We start from the raw sequence: 23,113 nt of genomic DNA on the forward strand, positions 1-23,113 counted from the left end.
TCATTCTGGAAGGTGCCTTTTAGTGAATTACAAGCAATTGGGCTTAATATGATGCAAAGTGTGTGAAATTTCATAGTCTGTGAAATAGAGGCTGGATTAGGAGATCAAATTGTTTCATAATCTCTATGAAAAGCTCAGTGTGGGGTGAGGAACAGACTCTGCTGTTTTACCTGCTTGCTCCCCAGAATCAATAATGAGCAAGTGGGGTGATCCGGGGTGCAGCTCAAACATCCAGCTGGGCTGGCCAGGGGCAGACATCAGGCCTGCAAGGGAAAGGTGGGTGTGGCAGTGACTTCACAAAGGCCTTTGGCAGGAATTCAGCCTATTGGGCAAAGATGATGAGGCGGCTGTGACCTCACAGAGCTCCCTTGCCAACAGCCAGGCAGGACAGGGATGCGGGGCAGGGGGAACCTCGGAGAGCCCTGTAGCCTTGCTGCAGCAAGCCTCCATCTCGCGGTCTCTCACTGAGGACCAAAAGACATTGGTGTGCAGGAGATTCAGCGCATGTGTTTGTCATTCCCGTGTGGATTTTTTTCAAAGATATTGTCATCTGTGTAGAAGGTAAGAAAAAATATAGGCTCTAGATATAGATACAAGATAGGGGATTCTATCCTAGCAGATTCAAAGGCATCACCACCCTCCGAGTGAAAAAGTTTTTCCTAATATCCAAGCCTTCCACACTGCAACTTGAGATCATTGTTCCTTGTTCTGTCATCTGCCAGCTCTAAGATTTCATGAGAATCAATCTTTAATTAGGAAAATAATTCAAAAATGCAAATACAAAAAACTTGGATGAAATCAACCCATCCTGATCTTTAGTGTCTGGGAGTGTAGGCCTTGGGGGCCAGAGTGAGACCCTCATGGGTAGTAATACCCAGGAAGCCAGTAAAATAATTCCAGTTCTCTTAGCATCCAAGCCTCTCTAATTCAAGGAACACCTGAGGGCTGCGGGAGACAGAGGGGTGCTGAGAAGGTCTAACTCATGACTGAAAATACAGAGATGTGTTATTGGCTTTGGATGAGGGACAAGGAGAAAATCCGTCAGTCACTACAACAGGTCACACTCGGAGCCAGGGAGACTGGGAATAGAGTCCTGCTGGCACTTCCCAGCTCTGGCTTTCTGGAGGAGGAGGAAGACACCAGCTCCCCTAGCTGACCCTGAGGCACCTTCTGGGCCCAAATGGAGGTGGCCCCCGGTACAGCTATGGAGTGTCCTAGGAGTGTTCCGCTAGTGGCATTGTATTGTTTTCACAGCCAGTTTCGATCTCTGGTTTCTACCCCTTGCCCTGCTGGCAGGGCATTGTGTGGCACCCGTTGCAGGCCACCTGGGTGCAGGAGATCGAGGAGGGTGAAGGGAGGAGCAACCCTGAGCAACTGCCATCCAGCTCCATCCGATCTAGAGCAAGTAAGTTCTCCAAAGCCATCCCCAATGTGGTGGGAATATCCCACCACTAGGACTCCCAGCCCATCCCTTGTCAGGGTTTGTTCCCCAGGTTGAGGGTTCCTGTGCCCTGGGGTGGGATGTGTCGGGAGGAGAAATTGCCTCAGCAGAGAGGAGGTGGGCAGGGGAGCAGGTAGGCTCGTTAATGAGAGACTGCTTTGAAGGCAGACTTATGGCTGCTCCCCACTCAGTTCCAGGATGGCGCGAATAAGGCGGATGCTCAGGAGAAAGGCCGGGCAGGTGGCTCCAGAGCCAGTAGTAAACATCAGCCAGCCTTCCCAGGAGGAGAGCGGCCCCTCTGTCCCCGTGGGCGGGGAAGAGTCTTGTGGCCAGGGGAAAGAGAGGAGCTGCGTCGCATGCTAGAGGAGGAGGAAGACACCAGCTCCCCTAGCTGACCCTGAGGCACCTTCTGGGCCGAAATGGAGGTGGCCCCGGGTTCAGCTATGGAGGAGAGAGCCAGGAGAGGCAGGAGCCTCCCGCCAGTACCACCCTGGCCACCAAGGAGCCTCGTGCCAGCCCAGAGCAGGAGTTGAGCGACTGCGCGACAAACACCAGCAGCTCTTCATACTCCTGCGGGGCCAGCAGCTCCTCCGTGGGGTCTGGCAGCCCTGAGTTTAAAGGCTCCCTCTTTGGAGGTGAGGGGAGACCCAGGGGAAAGGGAGGAGGACTGGGGCGGTGGTGGACTGGGAACACCCTGTGCCCATCGGCTTGCCAAGGCACTGGGACTGATCCATGTGAGCCCCACTAACACCAGTGGGGGTGGCATAGCCACGCCCCATGGCAGGGGATGCTGGGCAGAGTCGGGGAGCTCCAGCCTCCCCTGATCATGTTGTGGGGGAGGGGGCTGACTGCCATGGGGCCCTGAGGCTGATGGGGCTGAGGGCCTCTCTGGGAGGGGCAGGGTGGGGCACTCGCTGCCATGGGGCTCCTTACAGAGAAAGGGGAAACATGGAGCCTTCTCTGTCCACTGCATCCCCCCAGCAGCAGAAGGGATTAAACTTTCTCCTTCCCTCCCTGGTGCAGACACCCCCAGTGCCCAGGTGTCATGGGCTGAGGAGGAGGAAGAGGAGGAGTACATTGAGGAGGAGGAGCAGGATTTGTCCCCTGAGGAAGATACCATCATGGTGATCCAGCAGCACCTCCAGGGCAGAGCTGAGGTACAAAAATCCCCCAGCTGCGCTGCCACCGAATCTGTCCTGCTCCTTGTTCCATCCCCACCCAGGCAGGGGGTCTTGTACCAGAGAATCCCTCACCCCCAATGAGGGGACACATCTCCTCTGTTATCTGGCACCCCAAAGTGGGGACATTTGTCCCACACAGGCCAAGGTCCCCGCAGACACTGTCCAAGTTACAACCCCTGTCTGTGCAGGAAGACACTGGTTTCGGGAAGGGGGCGGCTTTCCCTGTCCAACCCCATGGAGGTCCTGAGCCCTGGAGCTGGTTTGGGTCTGGGGTCCAGGGCATGTACCTTGATCCTGACATGCTGTTCATGGATCAGAGGTTCAGAGGGGATTGCGTTACCCCTCCGTGGCTGATCCCAGCCTTCCCTCCTCTCATTCTCTGATCTCCTGCCTGGACTCTCTCGGGGATCCTACCTCCCACCCATTGCAGTTTGGCTGGTCCATACTCTGCTGGGTACCAGGCCCTGCACAGAGAACTGCTAAGAGCAAGGATTGATGAGGGAGCAGGCATCTGGCCATGAACTCTTGCGAAGTGTCCCTGGAGTGATGTGAATGGGAGAGGCCAGGATGTGCCTTTTGAGTCTTGCCAGGGCTCTTGGAGAGTCCTCCTAATTGTCCCCTGACTGGTGTAGCCCCATGTCCCATAACTGATGGGTGATCCCTCTCCTTGCAGGCTCTGCACAACCGCTATTCACAGAGCCTGGACACCATCCTCAGGGGCTGGCTGACAGAGACTCCCACCATGGAGAAGCTGCAGCACCTCCTGGAGGTGAGTAGAATGGGACGGTCTGGGGTGGAATTGCCCCTGAACCCTGTGGGAGGGCAGCAAAGGAGAGACTAGAAGAGCCACGGTTCCATTGTGGCCTCCCAGCTTGGACCCAGCCAGCCACACGTTCCCAGAGCTGCCAGTGCAGGGGGAAGGAGCTGGGACTGTCAGCCAGAGCTCTGCATGGTTGCATTAAGCACTAACAGTGAGCACCAGGCCTGGCTGGGGCCTGTGAGACTGAAACCTCTGTGAGATACAGGACATGAGCCTCAGAGAAAAGTCACTGGCTCCTCTCTAGGGAGACCCTGAGATACAGGAGGAGCCTTAGGGAATCAGCTCTTCTGTCCTAGGGACACTGCAGTTCCATCCTACCAAGGCCTTTGCAGTTGGGGTCTGGGGTCCAGGGCATGTGCCGTGATCCTGACATGCTGTTCATGAATCAGGGGTTCAGAGCAAATAGACCAGCCCCACGACTGACCATTGTCCCAGCCTGGAGAGACAAGGAGCTTGTGCCCAGCAAGACGTGGGCAATGTCACGAACCCCTTTTCAAGCTCTGCGACCAGGGCTCGGCTACTCCACCCTGAGCACAATGTCTCAGCCCCTTGGGGAGGGGGAGAAGCTCGTTTGTAGAGCATGTACACCTGCCCGCTGACCCTCCCCTGCCTCCTTCTCCCGCAGCACATCCATCTCTCTCTCCAGTCAAAAAACACCCAGGAGAGAGCCAGTGCCGTACAGACCAGTGCAGCCCTGCTCCAGTTTGCCACCTCCCTGCCTGGATTTGACGTAGGTGACCTCTGACCCCAGAGTCCTGCAGAGTCAAGTTCCTCATCCCCTGGCTAATTGGTCCCCCCTGGGTCCGTAAGGGACTGCGTTCCATAGGCCGCTGGCTGGCAGGGTCATGCCTGGCCTCAGGGCCCTTGTTATTCTGGAGCAGCGAGGCAGCGAGTGCTCAGAGAGGGCCCTTGCCCTGCTCCCTTTGCTCTGAGCTCCCTTGGGGGCAGAGAGGAAGAGGGCTCTCACTCCTCTCCTCCAGTGCCTCCTACAGAGGGGTGGGAGCAGAGCTCAGGTCTAGGGGCACTGGGGAGCTGAAGGGAGAATGTTGATGGATTCCCCTCTCCTCCTCCTTCCACCAGACCTCCTCCGCCTTCTCCAAGGCAGGCGAATTCATGCTGCAGCTGGGTCTCTACATATCCCATCCAGCCAGTGACATCAGTCGGCAAGCCAGGGGTGGGATATATTGGCTGCAGAGGCTCCTGCTGCAGAAGAGGGGTAAGAAACCCAGCTGGGCAATGGGACCCCATGGAAACGAGTCTCTCGGAGACTAGCTCCAGCTGGCCATTGGGACGCCTCTAGAACTAAGGCCTCTCTGATTAGACCCGCTGTAGCGGCGAAGAGGAACCCCAATAGAAACAAGGCCCCTCCTTTGAGACTCCCTCTGCTGGGCAGTGGGACCCTACAGAAAGAAGCCCCCTTCTCTGAGACCGACCCCAGCTTAGATGGTGACTCTTTCTCTCCCCCTCTCTCTGAAGTTGGGAGATGAGTGTGAAAGTGCCAGGGAAATTGGCTGCTTTATCTCAGAGCCCATCTCTGACCCCCAGCCCAGGGAAATCAGCCCACCCTGTACGGGGCAGCCAGCTCATGAGGGGACAGGAACGGAGCTATTGAGACACATGGAGGGAAAGAGCCCATCATGAGGGCAGGGACAGGAGCAGGCACCACAGGGGATGGACACAAAGCTTGTAGGGTGTCCCCAGTTGGGTAGCCAGGGCCAGATCCTGACTTCAGTGGGTGTGGGAGGTTCTCAGTATTAGACACCCGCATTAACAGGCACCCACTCGCAGACCACAATGACCATAAGGGTCACATGATTACTGTGATGGCTGAAACAAATCCCCCTTCTGGTACTAAACTGCATGGCATGGACCCTGCGATTCCATTGGGCTGTGGATGTCACGAGGAGCCTGGCCAGTGTGCACCCAGAAGGAAACAGGCCCTGAAAGCGGAATGCCAAACCACCCCAATGGGTGTGTCTTTCTCCCCCAGGGCTCAACACCAGAGAGACCTGTGGTGCCGGGACAGGCTCCAGGACCCCGAGCGCCTGGGGTATAGAAACCTGGCCAGGGTGAGAGAGGTAAGGACTCTCCGCCGGTGCATTGCAGCAGCTCAGGTGTGGAGCTGTCTCCCCCTGCAGTGAGTGTCTCATGGACACAGGGCAAGAGCCTGCTCCTTATTTCCACAGAGTATGTGAGGCTCCTGGGAATGTCCGTGGGGTGAGGCGTGGGAATGAACCAGATCTAAAAGACCCCAAACTTCCAGTGGGTGAGCTGCAGGAGCTATCGCTGCTGGGAGCAGTAGGGCTCCTGCATTGTCTGTGTGAGCTGGGTTCCAGAGCGCGCAGACACATTCCCAGCATCTCATGGCACCTGAGGTGAATCCTGCTCCATGAGAGCTATTTTTGGCCTCAGTGCCTGCAGCATCCTACTGAAGGGGGTTCCTGGTCCATGGGACCCCAAAGGTTGGCTGCCCCAGGACTGTTTTCCGCCTTGTGAGACACTAGAGGGATTTGGAGCCTAGTTCTGGGCCATTGCAAGGGCTCTGGTTCTTTTTGTTTTAGGTCTTTGGAGAAATATTCACCGAAGACCAGAAGAGCAGTTTCCTCCAGGCGGGGCTGCTGGCCATCCACCACCCACTCCTCTGTGTCAGCCAGGCTGACCTGGTGCTGACCTATTCCATCTTGGGGGAAGCCGGCCAGCTGCTAGAGGACCAGGTAACCAAAGAGGGGTCAACTGGGGAGAGACCCCCAGGGCCTTTCACCTCCAGGCCATTGAAAATCACTCCCATCCCATCCCCATGCGCTGACCAGGGAGCAAGGAGAGGATGAACCCAGGCAGGTGCCATTGGTAGGTGCCAGCTTGTCCCCTGAGCAGCTCAAAGCAGGGCAGACCCAGCTCTCCAGCAAGGCTATTTCCTAGCAGGCGTCATATCAACACGACAGACTGCCATTGCTCATGCTAGGGGCTGTAAACTCCCCTAGCCACCTCTGTGAGCCTTTCCTCCCCCTCCGGGCCTCAGGCCGGTTCCTAGTGCTCAGGTATCATGTTATCCCAGCCACCACCTGCTCTGGGAGAACTGGAGAAGTCAGTCAGCAGAGGCTGCTTAAGTGCCCCATTCACCAGAGCTACTCTCCAAAGCATCATGTTAAGGACTGGGGGATCCCTTGGGGAAAGGTGTCCACTTCCTCTTACCCCACGGCACTACTACCCAAAGCCTCCCAGCCCCTCAGCTGGAGGGGGAGAGGGTGGCTGAGGGGACTCTGGGGAGCGGAGCTGAATCCCCCAATGGGTTGGGAGGTAGAACAGCTCTCAGGGGGACTGAGAGGAGTGGGGGCAAGAGTTCATTCCACAATAGTGGGAGAGGGGATGGAAATCACTAGAGTAGAGACAAGATTTCGTCTCCGGGGTTGTGCGGGGGAATCCGTCCCTGAGAGATGGGGAGGAAATTTTGCTGGTTCCCGGTGCCGTTAATACCCTTCGTTCTCGTGGGTGTCGGAGTCTCTGATTGATCCTTGTTCCCTTGCAACAGGAGGGCACTACAGCCAACATCATGGTACATCTATTTAACATCAGGGTCTTGGGCCAGATGCCCGAAGCACTGCAGGGGCTGTGCTCCGTGGGGCAGCATTGAAGACCACCCCCCTTCACATGACCAGCTCCCACCCCCTGCCGCAGGTACTGCTCTGTCTCACTGTGCCTGGGGGGGGGAAGGCTGGGGGGAGCAGCCATAGAGCCCGCAGCACTGAGAGAAACCAAGGCTGAGCACCTCATTCTGAACACCCTGCCCCACCCCGACCCCTGGAGCTGGGGCCCGGCCAGATACTGGTTCAGAAGAATCAGGCTGTGGGGCTGGCCCAGAAGTGAGAGCATCCGCAGAACCAGGGGTTATGCTCAATAGCCATTGCAGTCTGGGAGGGGTGGCCTGACATGGAGCCCCTCCCCCATGGTCACTGCTCAGACCTTCCCATGGCCCCGTATGTCCAACTTGCTGGAGCTCAGTTCTTTCCCCCTTCCCTCCCTGCCTCAATGATTAGCTGTCTGTCTTCCTCCTGCTGGGAGAGAGCTAATTGGCAAGGCAGGGAGGGGGCAGGGTTTATGCAGCACACTAGGGGAAGCCTGCAGTGCCTGCCTGCAGGAGACCAGCTTGCTGAAGCTCAGTTCTTCCCCTCCCGTCCCTGCAGTGCAATCAGCTGTCTCCCTCCTGCTGAGAGACACAGCTGATCAGCGGGGGCAGGGTATGCAGCAAGCTGGGGGAAGCCGGGCAGGCCAAGCTTCAGAGCGTGGGCCCTGCCCCTGGTGCCATGGTAACCCCACCTATGGCATGGCTTTTTTGAAAATGTGCTGAGGGGAAGCAGTTGCTTCCCCTGCACCCCACTAGCTATGCTACAGGGTGAGGGGTGGAAGGGAAGAGGCAGTGGGGAAGGGATGGGGGGGGTAGGAGAGGAAAACTGAGACTATCAAGGGAAATCTTCATAGCAGTACAATCTCTGCCTTGGGGGTGTGGATGGAATTGTCTCCCAAGGGAAGGCTGGAATGAACTATCTGCTGTTGTAGTATGTTTAGTCCATGTGCTCTGGCAAACACAAGTCCAGGCACCATGTTGGGAGGCAGGGAGAGGTAGCCTAATTTTCCCTCTCCTATCAGGGGAAACCTGAATTGTATCCTAAGGAAAGAGCTTGTGATCATGTTGGGAGGAGGGGGAGGCATTGCTGAGTCCCAGGGTTGAGTAATTCTCTGGTGATGGTGGTCATTAAGTTACTAATTGTCATTCACTTGCTGCACACAGTGGCTGGTGATGGTTGTTTAACATCCACTCAGTCATTTGGTCAATGCCTTGTTTCTTGGGAGTTGCCTTCTGTAACTTCTGTAATTTCATCCCACTCTCCTGTGAGTACAAATTCTGGTTCTAAGGACCTAGTGCCGGGATCCCATATTGCTTTGCACTGGGCTTGGGAATTAGTGCCCTGACATGCAACTCCTCCTATTGTGCCAATGTAGATCCTGCTGTTAGTACAGCTATTTTCAGGTGCCCTTGTGTTTAGCTGAAACTTTGGACTTAGTTTAGTGGGGATGGACTCAGAGACTGAGAGCTAAACTGACACTTCTATCCTGCTATGTGGATCCCAGTGCGCTTGTGAAGGCCAAAAATTCACAATACATGTGGCTGTATGTATCTCATTGTGCTGACAGTGCTACTTCCTTGGTGTGATGATGACATTATGCTAAAATGAATCGTGAAAATAGTGTCCTGGTGTGATGGTGGTTGCTCTGCTGTTCATGTGAATCTTGCATTTTTGTATGCTGTGTTGGTGTAGCCCTGTTGTTCCCAGGAAATTAGAGCCACAAGGTGGGTGAGGTAATAACTTTTTATTGGAGCAACTTTTGTTGGTGGGAGACAGAGAGAGAAGCTTTGGATCTTTCATGGAGTTTTCTTCTTCCTGAAGAAGAGTTCTGTGAAAGCTCAAAAGCTTGTCTCTCTCACCAAGAGAAGTTGGTCCAATAAAATATATTACCTCACCCACCTTGATATATATTACACCCCCCACCCCAATATTACCTCACCCAGCTCTCCAGGAGTGAGTTTTCATGATGACATGGGAAGTGCTCTGACTGGTCCTGACTTCTCTGTATCAGCCTCTCTAGCTTGCACCACAGCCCAGTACCTGGGGGCAGGGTGCCTGCAGTGCTGAGACTCTGTGAGATCAGGGACTCAAAGACCCAGCTGGGAGAGGAAGGGCACCTCCTCCTCGGCCTCTCTCTCTTGCTGCCTCCTTTTTCCTGAGTGGCCTCATGATGCACAGAGCTAGCATGGCTAGGTGCTGCATTGGAGAGTCTCCCAGTGCAGCCCCCGACCCCCTCTCCCACATGCAAACCCCCAACAGACCCTGCCCACCTCTGTCTGATTGTGTCTCTCATGCGGGGGACTGTGCCTCCCCCGCCTTGCTCCTGTGTGCTGCCTGCTTCCAGGGGCCACACAAGAATATTGTTTATAAGTACGTGTGTTATTTTGCATTTAAAATACAAAAAAGGTTTACAATATGAAATACAAAATAAGTAAATAATATGTTTTTATTATGTTTTGATTTTATATACAATACTGTAAACCTTTTTTATATTTTAAATGCAAAATAACACACAAACTTATAAAACAATATCATTCTTGTGTTTTTATTTTAAATACAGAATAAATATGTATAACATTTTTAAAAGTATGTAACTAGTAATTTGCTATGGTGTCAAGTGGCGCCTTTTTTTTTTTAATGTATTCGCTTCCCCTGATGTTAGAATCTGGCTACTCCATAACAGAGGAGAGGAAGTGCTTGTTAGTAGCTGGGAGCAAGAGGCACAAGGAGCTGAGAGTGAGAGGGTGTGCTGCTGGAGGACTAAGGAGTACAAGCGTTATCAGACACCAGGAGGAAGGTCCTGTGGTGAGTGTTGCCGGCACAGAGTGCCCGAGGACAGCAACAGTGGGGGTTCGTTGCCAGGTGTGCTTCGCTCCAATAAACACACCAAGGTGGAGAAGCAAACAAAGTTTATTTGAGATCTCAAAGCGATGCCAGGAGACAGACACATCTCAAATCAAGCACACAGCTACAAGCAGCTTTTCTCTTTTTATACATAACTTTAACTAAGCCTCTTCTATCCCCCCCACTCCGCCTCTCTCCCCACCTTTCATTCCCATGTAGCAGATACACTTTGCAGTAGCAATTACATTAAGCAGTTAAGTCATACTTGGCGGCAACCAATCTAGCTCGTTAGTAACTCTTCTGTGAACCGTTATCTTGTCTTACTTTCTTTGATCTGTTATTTTGCCCCTTAGCCAGGAGCAAGCAGGCCTCATTATAGCAGGCCTCATTATTACGTTCTGGTACAGGTGTTGCAACTGATAACCATTCTCTGTTGCTGGCCTGTTAGGTCGATTAAAGTTCAAACATGGAAAGGCTTTGGTCAGACATGGAGTGTCTTTAGTTCATTCAGGCCTAGTACAGGAAAGCTTTATTGACACTTACGGTTTTCCACCCTCCTGAGTTACCTAGGGTTATGCGTAATGACACCAACATGAGGACAAAGAAGGTGTTGGAGGAGGCCATGGGGAAGTAGCCCAGGGAGGTGTAGCTGTCATGCAGCTGTTACAGGAGGCACTATAGACAGCTGCAATCCACAGGGCTCTGCGCTGAAACCCAGAGTAGAGGGCGGGCCCGGGTTCCCCCCAAACCTCCCAACTCCTGATCAGACACAGGCAGGGGCGCCTCTAGGCACCACCAAAGCAAGCACCTGCTTGGGGCAGCCCATTTGCAGGGGCGGCATGGGAGCAACAGGGGGCTCTGGGAGCTGTAGTTCCTTGGTTAGCTCCCTGCCTATAGAGCCAGCCCTGGAGCAGGGAAAGAACTACATTTCCCAGCATTCCCTTGGTCACTACCAACTGGAAAAGAAGGAGGGGGACCTCATGCGGCAGCATGTGCTGTGAGTGCTGTGAATGGTAGGGAGACCATATTTTAACATTCAAAAAAAGGACACTCCAGGGGGAGGGAAGCCCCACCCTGCCACCATCCACTCCCTCCGGCTGCCCCCCACAGAAACCCCAACCCATCCAACTCTCCCTCCCCTGCTCCCTGTGCCCATCACCCCCTCCTGGGACCCCTGCCCCTAACTGCCCCCCAGGACCCCACCCCCATCTAAGTGCTGCTGGTCCTTGTCCCCTGATGCCGCCTCCCGGGACCCCTGCCCCTAATTGCCCCTTGGGACCCCACCCCCTATATAAGCATTCCTTCTCCTTGTCCCCAACTGCCCCTCCTGAGACACCCCCAACTTCCCACCAGGACCCTACATGTCCCCTGACAAACCCCTGGGACTCCCATGCTTATCCAACCGCTGCCTGTCCTCTGACTGCCCCCACCGAACCTCTGTCCCATCCAACCCTCCCTGTCCCTTGACTGCCCCGCCCGAACCTCTGTCCCATCCAACCCTCCCTGTCCCTTGACTGCCCCCAGAACCTCCTACCCCTTCTCCAACCCCAGCCTCCTTACCGTGCCACTCAGACCAGCGTATCTGGCTCCACGCGGCTCCAGACACGCTGCTGCATACATGCTGCTGTGCTGCCCTGTGGAGCCTCCCCCCCACACACCCAGCACCTGCCTTCCAGATTTGAACACCTCAAAATTCAGGAGTGCTCAAGCTCAGTTTGGGCAGCTGTTACTTCATTTCTCCCAGATCAAATATTCTGATCCACTGTAACTTGCTCTAGAAAAAGTAGGATAAAATTGAGCAAGAAGTGCTTCCCAGTGGTTATTAGGACTGGAATTGCTATTTTCAACAGCCATTGCCTTTTTTGTTTGTTTAAAAGGAAGACAGTGATATTGCATTGGCAAATTCCTCATCGAAAGAAAGAGTGGAACAAAAGAATAATAAAGGCACCTCAACTTTTCCTCATTTTTGGAGGTCAGTCTTGTAATATGCATCCAGATATCCTCCAATCACACAAGCTGAAAATTGTTCCACTTTACTGCAGCTCTGTAACCATATGGGAACCAATCCTGTCTGTGTTTTGTGCACATCCAAAATTCCTGCTGAATGACCCGCCCTGGGAGCAAGTTACCAGTGACCCAGGGCTGCGGCGGAAGGAGGGTGCAGGTGTGTGTGTGTGGGAGAGCCCACGGCTGGGGTGGCAGGAGGTGAGTGGGGGGGCACTGGTGGGGAGAAGGGGGAGCCCAGGGCTGGGGTGGCAGCGGGGTGGGTGGAGGGCACTGGTGGGGGGGCACTGGTGGGCAGCCCAGGGCTGGGGCGGCAGGGGAGTGCGGGCGGGGAGGAGCCCAAGGCTGGGACGGGGGGCAGTCAAAAAATATTTTGCTTGGGGCGGCAAAAAACCTAGAGCTGGCCCTGGACACCGGAGGAGTTGACCCAGACTGTGGGTTCCACCAGAAGGGAAAATCACAGAGGTGACCAAATCTGCCAATAAGTGCAGGACCCGCCAAGATAGAGGAGGAACTTTGTCACAGTACGTAGGTGCTGGAATGTGTGTTTGGATTATTTGCTGTGTGGGGTTGGATTGGGTGTGTGAGGTTTCTTTGTGTGTATGTTTTGCGTCACGCTGTGTGGGTATTGTGTGTTTGTGTTTTGTGTATGTTTTGTACTGTCCTATATTTGGATTGGGTTGTGCGCTGTGTGTGTATTTGGGTTGGGTTTGTGTGGTTGTGCTTTATATGTTTCTGTGATGTGCTGTGTGTGTGGTTGGACAGAGCTGTATGTTTCCAGTCAGAAGCTTAAAATCTCTCTTTAATGTCTCCTCTAAATTGCCCCAGCTTCAGAGACCAGGAATTGGTCCCTCAATAAGGCTATGAGATCCCAGCACCTAAACCGGGCTACTGGAGGCAGTGCAACAACAATCCAAACCCAAACTAAACACCTGCCCAGGAGGAGAGAGGATGGGAATAGGAAATGCCTTTCCCCTCCACGGATATTTACTTATTTCTGGTGCTTTCAAATGCTGTCCAAAATGTATTTACTTTTTTTTTTGAAAGGTACTTTGTGCAAGAAGAAAAAAAAATCAGGGAAATGAGAACATAACAATTGTTACCCTGTTGCACATAGCATGGCTACTTATGCTGATTAAAGTTGACAATTTTAAAAGTTTCAGCTGTTTAAAGTCAATATGTAAAGACATATGTCATGGTTTTCAGTTTGGTTGGGATGCTTCCCAGTTTCTCTGAACCCTGATTTTTTTTATAGACCCAGGTAGACAACATGAGGCTTTTTGTTGTTGTTTTTGAATCCACACACAAGTTGTAATGCACAAACTTTCAGGCCTGGAAAATTCCTTTTTAAGGGAATGCTGTGAATTCATATCAGAAAGTCTGGGTTATTATACACTGTGAGTTATAAGTGAAATTCCTGCAAAGGAGGAGGTGTGGGAAAGGCACACCAAAGTTTCCAAGCTGTGGCCTGAGTTAAATAGCTTGTCATAATAGATGATAGAAAATTAGACGAATGCAAAGCACAGAAAAAATATAGTGAGGAAAGGACAAATGCATTCCCCTGGCTGTGAAGTTACTGAATGTTCAGGGCTAGAGAATGCATAGCTGAGGGAAGGGTGGACATTTCCTTAGATTTCTTTTCTACAAATCAATCATTATGAATCCCAGGGTGCAAACACATCTATGCTTGCAAATAACTTTGGAGCCATTCCAATCTATTAATAAAGTACATATTATAAGCTTTTAAAAAGTTTTATATACTCTTCAGTGGATGGAATTGGCACAGTTCTTTTGATTTCTTTTCACAGTAACTATTTTTGGGCTCAATTCTCCACATTAAAAGAATGATCTTTGCTCATGCAAGTAATCCTATTGACTTACCTTGACTTCAACTGGACTGCTGACGGGAGTAAGGAGTAGTCAGATGAAACAGGGTTTTCAGAATCAGGTCCTTAAACATGTCTCTGTCAGTTTTAACTTTTTCTTTTCAAATTATTCAAAGCAATTACACCTTGTTTAGTGATAATCAAATGCTGGTTTTAATTTTAAAGGGGAGAGAGCAGAGATGATACGAGGTAAGGGGAGAGGAATGAGCAGAGGGCAGGGCCTTGAGGGAGTGGGAGGAGCAGGGGTGTCTGGTTTTCAGAAATTGAAAGTTGGCAGCTCTAACTAGCCTTTCCACATACTAAGTGCCCACGCCCCCCCCCCTCCCCCCCGAGTTTTGAAATTCAGTCAAAAACCTCTGGCGGTCTGGCTTTGGCCCACAGTCCGCCTGTTGACTACCCCTGCAATAGGCCCTGGCTATATTACACAGAATTGTATGTGTTCGTTGAACAGGGGCACTTGTGGTGTGAAAAAATTTTCTCTGGAGTCTGGACCTTAACTAACCTTGACTAAGAAATCTGGACATTAATTATTTTTTGTCAACTACCCTTGGCCTGACGAACCCAGGAACATTTGCCAGGATTCCTTCAGCCTGAAAGAAGAGGGGAGCCTTCACCCGCTCCCTCTTTAAGGCTCCAATCCCAGGCCCTAGGCAGTGTCAGCAGCCTGGGTTCCCTGCCAAAGCACAAACATCCACCCTGGGGCTGCCTCCTCTCTCTGTGGTGATTTCCTTTGTCACACACATCTGTGTTGAAGACACAACCCCTGGAACAGGGTAACACAGCCCCTGAGATTTCCTTACTCTGTCTCCAAGGGTCATTATGCCCTATTACACGTCTCAATGTCTTTTTTATTTTTCTCCTTTTGAAAGTAAATTGTTTTATTTCTGTCTCTTCATATGACCCCTGGCCCTGTTGAATGCAGATGATTGGAAGTGCCTCTCTTGTCATTTCTGTAGTTATTGTATCCATGTACTGATGAAGTGAGCAGACTGAATGCAGTATTTGTGATAAAGGAAAAACAGACATTTTGGTAAAATAGCGATGTACACTGCATGCATTCTGGTACTGATTTCATTGAGGGTTCATCCAGAGAACACTCCTGGCTTCTCCACTGGTCGGTACTCTGCTCAGCATCGATTTTAAACTATATTTGTAGATTGTCATGGAAATAAATATTCCAGTGTGTGAACATGATCAGTTTTATTGCGGCTTACTGCTCAGTGAATTGCTACCTGTTTTAGTTTTATTGCTTCAGTGGAAACCCAGATTCTTATTAACCCTCCTCTTGTCATTATTTTCTATAAAATTCATTTATTGTCCTGGCAGAAATATTCATCTTCCACATTTATTGCGAATGTGGAATTCTTTTCACTCTTTGTTTAATTTTAGGTGTGAATTATGAGGGAGAATTTCCCATTTATCTCCTTGGATTCAATGAAGATTTCAGATCTGAACTAGGTTTAGGAAAAACCCTGTTGCTCATCTCAGAATATTCTCTTGCTGGTTTTCCGCTTTTACCACATGTTTGATAGAACATTCAGTGTGACCCCACCACCACTATCAAACATCCTGCCATACCCAGAGGTGGCCCACCCTGGTGTTTTGGTTTGTTGTATCTCAGCCTCACCCCATGATGAACCCTGGGAACTGCACAATTCATCTGGCAAGAAAAACTTTCACTATGGAGAAGACTTTCAGAAAGGATTTAATATGAAAAAGGCAAAATTCAAGCTGAAGAAATTATAGGCATAAAAAAGCAGGAAACTTCCTTCCCCCTTCAAACAATGGAAAATTATACAAAGAAAGTTTATGAACCTTTTCCAGCTCCCACTTGTATTTCCTGCAACTTCACACAAATCCTATAAAAACACCTGCTTTGTCTATCTACCAGGCAGGGACTGTCTCTAGGCCGTCATAGCAGAGGGTGCATTTCTGAGAGAAAGAGGCGAAGCGTTTACATCATCACAAGGTTATTTTTTCCAATCAAATTGTTCTGATATTGATCCCCCAGAGTCACCATGTTCCACATCATCATAACCTGTGTCTCCAGGAAGCGGGAACTGGGTTTCCCTGTCCATCCCAGAGACAACTTCACTCCTTAGCGAGTGCCGACTCCCACCTGAAAATCCCAAGGGAGACACATACAGTCAGTGGATCCAGTCTATGGTGATGTGCAGCAGCAGAGCAAGGTGGAATTTACAGCAGTGGTTCTCAAACTTATTTGATTGCCCCCCCTCCTTCTTTGTGTCCATGATAGTTGACACCCCCCACCCCCACCACACAGGTACATACACTGATTAAAAAAATCAACATGCAACTCTCTCTAAATATGAAAAGCAGTAGAGCATGGAATTAAAATGAGCCATTTAAGTACATAGCTCTCCGTCCGCTCAGCTCAGAAAGCAGTACAACTGCCAACAGCAGCGGAAAAGTGAGAGTGACAACACCATACTCTGCCAGCCCAACATTTGCAGGATGTGTCATGGGCTCTTTTAACATTTGCGCAGCAGTAACAGGATTTTAGTTCATTGGATTCTACCCAAAAGATACATGTGCAGTGAACTGGTGGGAATCGAGCACATCCAGGGCGTGGCAGCCACACAAGGATTGGAACCTAGAGGCAGAAGGATCCCAGATATCTTGCTGGTTTGACCACAAAGTACCACCAGCAGGGACCCTGCTGTTCTTCTCCCCATTGCAGGCACTGAAGCCTCTGCTTTGCGGGACTGGAGAGACAAGAGAAGGAAAGATTTTCTCACAGGTATTGGGTTGGCCAGGGCTGTTCCCTTGCTGTGTATCCCACATTTCCAGCCCTCCCACTCTGCAGAGACACTGTGAAGTGCAAACAGTTCTCCACTCACCTGTCTGTGAATCTCTGTTCCTGTCATTCACCCCAGTGCCTTCCTCATCATTCTGCCCCAAAGCAGGGTCACCTTCAGGGTCAGACACTTCTCTGGCATCATCATAACCATCCCCTGTGACATCTCCAGGCAGGGCAGAGTCATCTGATGTGAAGATGTGACGTAATTAAGAGAAAATTCACAGTGAAGGTAGAAATAAGGTACAAGTTGCAGATGCACTTGGCTTACTGGTCCCTGGGGATCTCTCAGCACTTAACTTCCACCCTCAGGGCAGTAAGAGGAGCCTCCTCTGGAACCTCAGACTGGGGGATTTCATATTGATTTGATACATTTCAATCACGGGTTGAGAGGATCCTAGAGCTCCCAGATGAGCAGGGGGCTGGGGGCAGTTCTAGAAAAAGGTGATTGGGGTCTAGCCTAGAGGGGTTGCTCCACAAAGGCATTTGGTTACAATAATTACACTGTGTTCTACTGATAATGTTTATCCTGTAAATTGCCATCAGTCTCCACGTACTGACACCACTGGGACCTAAGCCAGCTAATAAGGGTGTGACATGGCCCTTTGGGTGTAAAATCTGCATGTCCCACCCACCCCATGTCACAGTGTATATAAGCTGCTATAGCAGAATCCCAGGAAAGGCAGGCAGGGAACACTGCAGCACTGACGACGTCTCTGCTTTGATGTGCCCCGTTTACAAATGGTGAGTAACCCTAGTGATCCTGGCACTGAGGGTCACAAGGCAGTGACCTGAAGCAAGTACAGCATGGGCAGCTCCTGAGCGAACTGGTCCTTCCATCCCTGCAATGGGCCTCTGTCATGATCTAGGGCATCACACGCGTCCCTACCCCTGGGCCTCCACACAGTTCTTATAATGCACCTGGTCAGTGCCCCCAGCGTTACGCCAATAGAAAATACTGGTGGGGAAATTTGTGGTTTTCTTAACAAACCATTATTGTCCCTAGGGTGAGGTTGCTTCCAGGAGGCAGAGTCTCTGCTCACCTCGGCCGTCTGGAGTCTGGGGGACGTCGTTCAGGGCAGGATCTTCCACATTATCGTAATCCAGCTGAGACCCCTCGGGGGAAACTCCATCTGAAACAGCAAACACCACACTCAGCCCCTGGCACCAGCAGCCTCTCTTCAGCACAGGTGGCCCTTATAACTACAGCTGTTTATTATGGCACATGAGAGGGAAGTCAAGGGGGCCCATGGTGAGTAGGGTACAAGTCAGAGAATGACAGTAAAACAGGAGTCCCAAAAATAACTAGGGGCCAATCCTGTCCCTGCAGAATCCAACAGCAGTGGGAGCAGGACCTGGGCTTGTGCTGAGATAACAGGTTGGGACACGGACCCAGCCAGGCAACAGCCGGCCTGTGTGAATCCAGCTGATCTAAAGGAGTTGGCCAATGAGATTGCAGAGCCATTGGCCATTATCTTTGAAAAATCATGGCGATCGGGGGAGGTCCCGGATGACTGGAAAAAAGCTAATGTAGTGCCCATCTTTAAAAAAGGGAAGAAGGAAGATCCAGGGAACTACAGGCCAGTCAGTCTCACCTCAGTCCCTGGAAAAATCATGGAACAGGTCCTCAAGGAATCAATTCTGAACCACGTAAAGGAGGGGAAAGTGATCAGGAACAGTCAGCATGGATTCACCAAGGGCAAGTCATGCCTGACTAACCTAATTGCCTTCTATGACGAGATAACCGGCTCTGTGGATGAGGGGAAAGCAGTGGATGTACTATTTCTGGACTTTAGCAAAGCTTTTGATACAGTCTCCCACAGTATTCTTGCCAGCAAGTTAAAGAAGTATGGGCTGGATGAATGGACGGTAAGGTGGATAGAAAACTGGCTAGATGGTCGGGCTCAACGGGTAGTGATCAATGGTTCCATGTCTAGTTGGCAGCCGGTATCAAGTGGAGTGCCCCAAGGGTCGGTGCTGGGGCCAGTTTTATTCAATATCTTCATTAACGATCTGGAGGATAGTGTGGACTGCACCCTTAGCAAGTTTGCAGATGACACTAAACTGGGAGGAGTGGTTAATACACTGGAGGGTAGGGATAGGATACATAGGGACCTAGACAAATTAGAGGATTGGGCCAAAAGAAATATGATGAGGTTCAACAAGGACAAGTGCAGAGTCCTGCACTTAGGATGGAAGAATCCCATGCGCTGCTACAGACTAGGGACCGAATGGCTGGGCAGCAGTTCTGCAGAAAAGGACCTAGGGGTTACGGTGAATGAAAAGCTGAATATGAGTCAACAGTGTGACCTTGTTGCCAAGAAGGCTAATGGCATTTTGGGTTGTATAAGTAGGGGCATTTCCAGCAGATCAAGGTATGTGATCATTCCCCTCTACTCAGCACTGGTGAGGCCTCATTTGGAGTACTGTGTCCAGTTTTGGGCCCCACACTACAAGAAGGATGTGGATAAATTGGAGAGAGTCCAGCGGAGGGCAACAAAAATGATTAGGGGGCTGGAGTACATGACTTATGAGGAGAGGCTGAGGGAACTGGGATTGTTTAGTCTGCAGAAGAGAAGAATGAGGGGGGATTTGATAGCTGCTTTCAACTACCTGAAAGGGGGTTCCAAAGAGGATGGATCTAGACTGTTCTCAGTGGTAGAAGATGACAGAACAAGGAGTAATGGTCTCAAGTTGCAGAGGGGGAGGTTTAGGCTGGATATTAGGAAAAACTTTTTCACTAGTAGGGTGGTAAAGAACTGGAATGGGTTACCTAGGGAGGTAGTGGAATCTCCTTCCTTAGAGGTTTTTAAGGTCAGGCTTGACAAAGCCCTGGCTGGGATGATTTAGTTGGGTTTGGTCCTGCTTTGAGCAGGGGTTGGACTAGATGACCTCCTGAGGTCCCTTCCAACCCTGAGATTCTATGATTCTATGATCTCTGCAGACAGGTTTTAATTTTTCTGTTACACTGGGGAGAGGGAACTTCCCCTCTTCAGGAATTAAATCGCCTGCTGGCCTGATCCTCTGTGAGATCCTGCTCTCCATTAACCTCTCAGGCAGCCCTGGGATCAGCTTGGCAGCGCTCCAGCTTCTCAGCAGAACTTGCTCATCTGCTTAGTGTCTCCTCCCACAGCCACAGGCTAAATTCCCAAAGGCCCAAACTCATGGACTCCCTTGAGAGCCGCTGGGGTAGAAATGCTGCCCAGTTTACAAATAGAGATGGGCCCAGAGCAGGAAGGTCACATCCAGAGGTTTGTTTCAGCTTGTTATAGCAACAGGTGCCAGCTGCAAAACTGAGCTCCGGAACTGGGGTAAGAATCTGCAAATTCCATTCCCACAAAGTTCTGGTGGGTTCGGATCAGTGAGTTGGACTCAGCCCATCTCTAATTATAACACAGGACAATCTTCCTGCTCGCTCAGCAATGTGAGTTGAGCTCCACTGGGCTCTGACACCTTTATCCAAAGAGACTGACCCATCTCCTCCAGCTCCTCACCTGGGGAGGTCACTGGGAGCCACTCCCAGGGGTGTGTACTCAGGAAATGGTCACATGTTTCTGTCCTGAGATTCTGACAGAAATCTTGTTCAGTGGGATTAGACCCGAATGTGTAAAATGGGAACTGTTTGAGGGGAAATGGCTGCGATTGCAGAAAGTGTCGTAGAAATTCTGTTCTCTGCCCAGATTTGGGTCTCTTGCCCTGAGTCTGCCCCTCCCCCATTACCTTGTTCTGATCCAGGATCGTTTTCCCCCTCGCTGTCCCGGGTGTAATACTGCAGCTTCGTCACTGAGTCATCTGAATAGGAGACTGGAGAGATGAGAACCAGAAATTCATCACAGTGAGAACAGCAGATCTGTGGGACAGGGAACACACCCAGCGTCTGGAGCGGGATTTCCGGTCTCAGTCTGGTTGTCCTTCTAGAGAAGATGCTGAATCACAGTGACTCTAAGCCGTGAGAGGCTGATGAAGACTCCCCAAGAGAAATCTCCATTTCATTGTGGAAAATGTGACTGAGAGGATGATACAATCTGACCTGAAAGATGCGGGTAATTCACATACCTGTGGGGTGAGTTAAGGGCACATCTCTGGCTATGGGTCCAGGGAAGTTCTACAATGGTCCTGGCCACCTCAGCCAAAGAGAAGACGACTCCTTCTTAAGGGCAAATACCCATCTCCCACATTAATCATAGAAGAATAGGGTTGGAAGAGACTTCAGGAGGTCATCTAGTCCAAACCCCTGCTCAAAGCAGGAGCAAGGATTACTAAGGATAAGCAAAACATCCACAGTGCTTGGCCTGGGTTAGCCCTAAGGAAGATCTAGAGCTTGCTTAAAAGCTCCCATTACTTTTTGAAACATTTTGGTGTGTGTTTCCCTGCCTTAACCTTGTAAATAACTCATTTTTTCTCCTAGTTAACAAATCCTTAGATAGTTTATTACAGGATTGTCTATAAGCATCTTTGGTGTGAGTTCTAAGGTGCAATTGACCTGGGAGAAGTAGCTGGTCCTTTGGGACTGGAAATAACCTGAATACTGTTGTGATTTTTGATGTAAGGGACCATCGAGCGCAAAGTTAAGGTCACCTAGGCTGTGTATAATGCCTCAGGAGTTTACACTTGTTACTTGCTGGGTAAATTCTAAGTATAAAATTCACAGCCAATCTGCGGTTTGTGCCCTGCATCCTAACAGTCTGCCCTGAGCCTGGTACTCATGCACTTGAGCCACAGCAGGACAGCTTGACGTAGGCCAAGACAGGCCCAGAGCACAGTCTGTGATTCACTCTAGCCATCTTGGCAGCGGTGCTGGGGGATGCCCTGAGCACAGCACAGCCCTTGGGCAGGATGTTCCCATCAGACATTGAGAGAAAATGGCACAAAGGATAAAAGGGACAGGACTCAAAGTCATGAGGCTCTCCTGGGCTGATCTCTCTGCTCCGGGGGCAGGAGGGAGCCGACCCAGCAGGCCAGTGGCTGTAGTGGGATGGGGGCACAGAGCATCCCCTGCCCCAATGCTCCAAAGCAGTTTTCAAATGATAATTTAGCCTGGCCCCAGACAGTCGCATTCTTGACCCATAACTGGCTACAATCCAAGGCTGCGGGATAGGCAGAGTGACATTAACCGTCCCTAGAATTGGGACTTGCAGAGTATGGTGGGAAGGAAGCTCATTTTCATCTGTCAACATGAGTAACTGCTGGTCTCAACACAGCCCCAGCTCCTGCAGCATTCACAGCTAGGGTTGGGAGACAAACAGTATTTTAGTTTGCTAGCCCCTGTAAAACAAATTTTAAAAAATGATTGAGTTGAGCCAAAAATGACTTTTTTTGGAAAATTTTGGCAAAGTTAAAAGTTTTTTTAAAAAAGAGAAAAATTCATATTGAATTAAATAATTTTGGATTTTTTGACATTTTCAAAATGGTTTTTTAAATTTTTTATTTATACAGTAAAGGAAATTTGTAAATGAAAGATAATTGCAAATTGAAAAAAAAATGTTCTGTGTAGAAAATGTTGAAACAAAATGTATTATGTGTGTTTGTGTTTGGAACAACATGGTTAAATTGTTGTGAATTTGTAAAATATTTCGGTATCTCCAAATCTGTATTTTTCACTGTTGTAAATGTGTGATGAGGAACATGTGTAATCACTCACAGTCAGCAGCAACATTGAACTCTTATTTTGTCAGGAACTGCAAAACTACAGATGAACTGCCCAGTAGCAAGGACGAAGCTGAACTGATCCCCGAGCAAAATCTCTTCCTTCTAGACAACAACTGGAGGGTACTAACAGCAGTGTTCCTGGTGAGTGCCTTCCCCTTCATAAAACTACAGGGCCCCCACATATACATAACCCTCCTCCCTCCTTTAGCAACACAATCATCCAACCATCGTGAGTGCTCTCGCCTGCGCTGTGGTCTCTCTACAACACTCGGCAGGGCAGGTGTCTTTGGTGACTGAAATTCAGCATGAACCCCTGGTGAGACAGGAGCATTGTCCCCTTTTACTAGCAGCTTTGGTGAGCTCAGAGTGTCAGAGGCTGCAGGCTGTACCGATAATGAAGAATCGATGGTTGGCTCTAGAGGAGACACATCTGATGGCTTCTCTGGAGTAATGTTTCTTTGACCAGATGAAAAGCTGCTCATCTCCATGTGGTGATGCCAAACTTGTCCATTGGCAATCTGGACCTTATATGAGATGGAACCAGTGACCTCAATAACTGCTGAAGTAACCTACGTCCATAACTTCTACAAATATACTTTCTTGTCGTGTGAAGGAACCACAGGGTAGATGATAGGAAGGAATCCAGAGCATGATCCTGCTTGTGTTCCAATTCCTCAGATAGGTCATGGTTGAGATGGTGAACCCATGTCTTAAAACATTGTTGCATGAGTAGCTCGGCTGGGCTAACTCTGGTACTTGGGCATGGAGTGACATGTTGTGTAATGAGGAATATTGTAAGCCTTGTTGGTCAGTCTCCCTTGATGATCCTCATTTTAGCATCTTTGGT

The 23,113-nt window shown here is 50.4% G+C and overlaps 1 protein-coding gene and 1 long non-coding RNA gene across 2 annotated transcripts in view; one reads left to right on the forward strand and one right to left on the reverse strand.

The window, feature by feature from the left end:
* Positions 1-502: 502 nt before the first annotated feature.
* Positions 503-1,812, forward strand: LOC120392561. The gene is made up of 3 exons (XR_005591719.1): positions 503-561; positions 1,255-1,405; positions 1,633-1,812. It is a non-coding gene; the product is annotated as an uncharacterized LOC120392561 (long non-coding RNA).
* Positions 1,813-15,488: 13,676 nt separating this feature from the next.
* LOC120392556 (antigen WC1.1-like) overlaps positions 15,489-23,113 on the reverse strand; it is a 127,240-nt gene continuing 119,615 nt past the window's right edge. The window contains exons 12-15 of the mRNA XM_039517370.1: positions 20,338-20,421; positions 17,661-17,750; positions 16,661-16,804; positions 15,489-15,918 (exon numbers count right to left, since the gene is read on the reverse strand). Coding sequence (XP_039373304.1) covers positions 15,770-15,918; positions 16,661-16,804; positions 17,661-17,750; positions 20,338-20,421 — 467 coding nt within the window. The 3' untranslated portion in view covers positions 15,489-15,769. The remainder of the gene's footprint in view (positions 15,919-16,660; positions 16,805-17,660; positions 17,751-20,337; positions 20,422-23,113) is intronic.

The sequence above is a fragment of the Mauremys reevesii genome, unplaced genomic scaffold (genome assembly GCF_016161935.1).
Source record: "Mauremys reevesii isolate NIE-2019 unplaced genomic scaffold, ASM1616193v1 Contig10, whole genome shotgun sequence".
NCBI lineage: Eukaryota > Metazoa > Chordata > Testudines > Geoemydidae > Mauremys > Mauremys reevesii.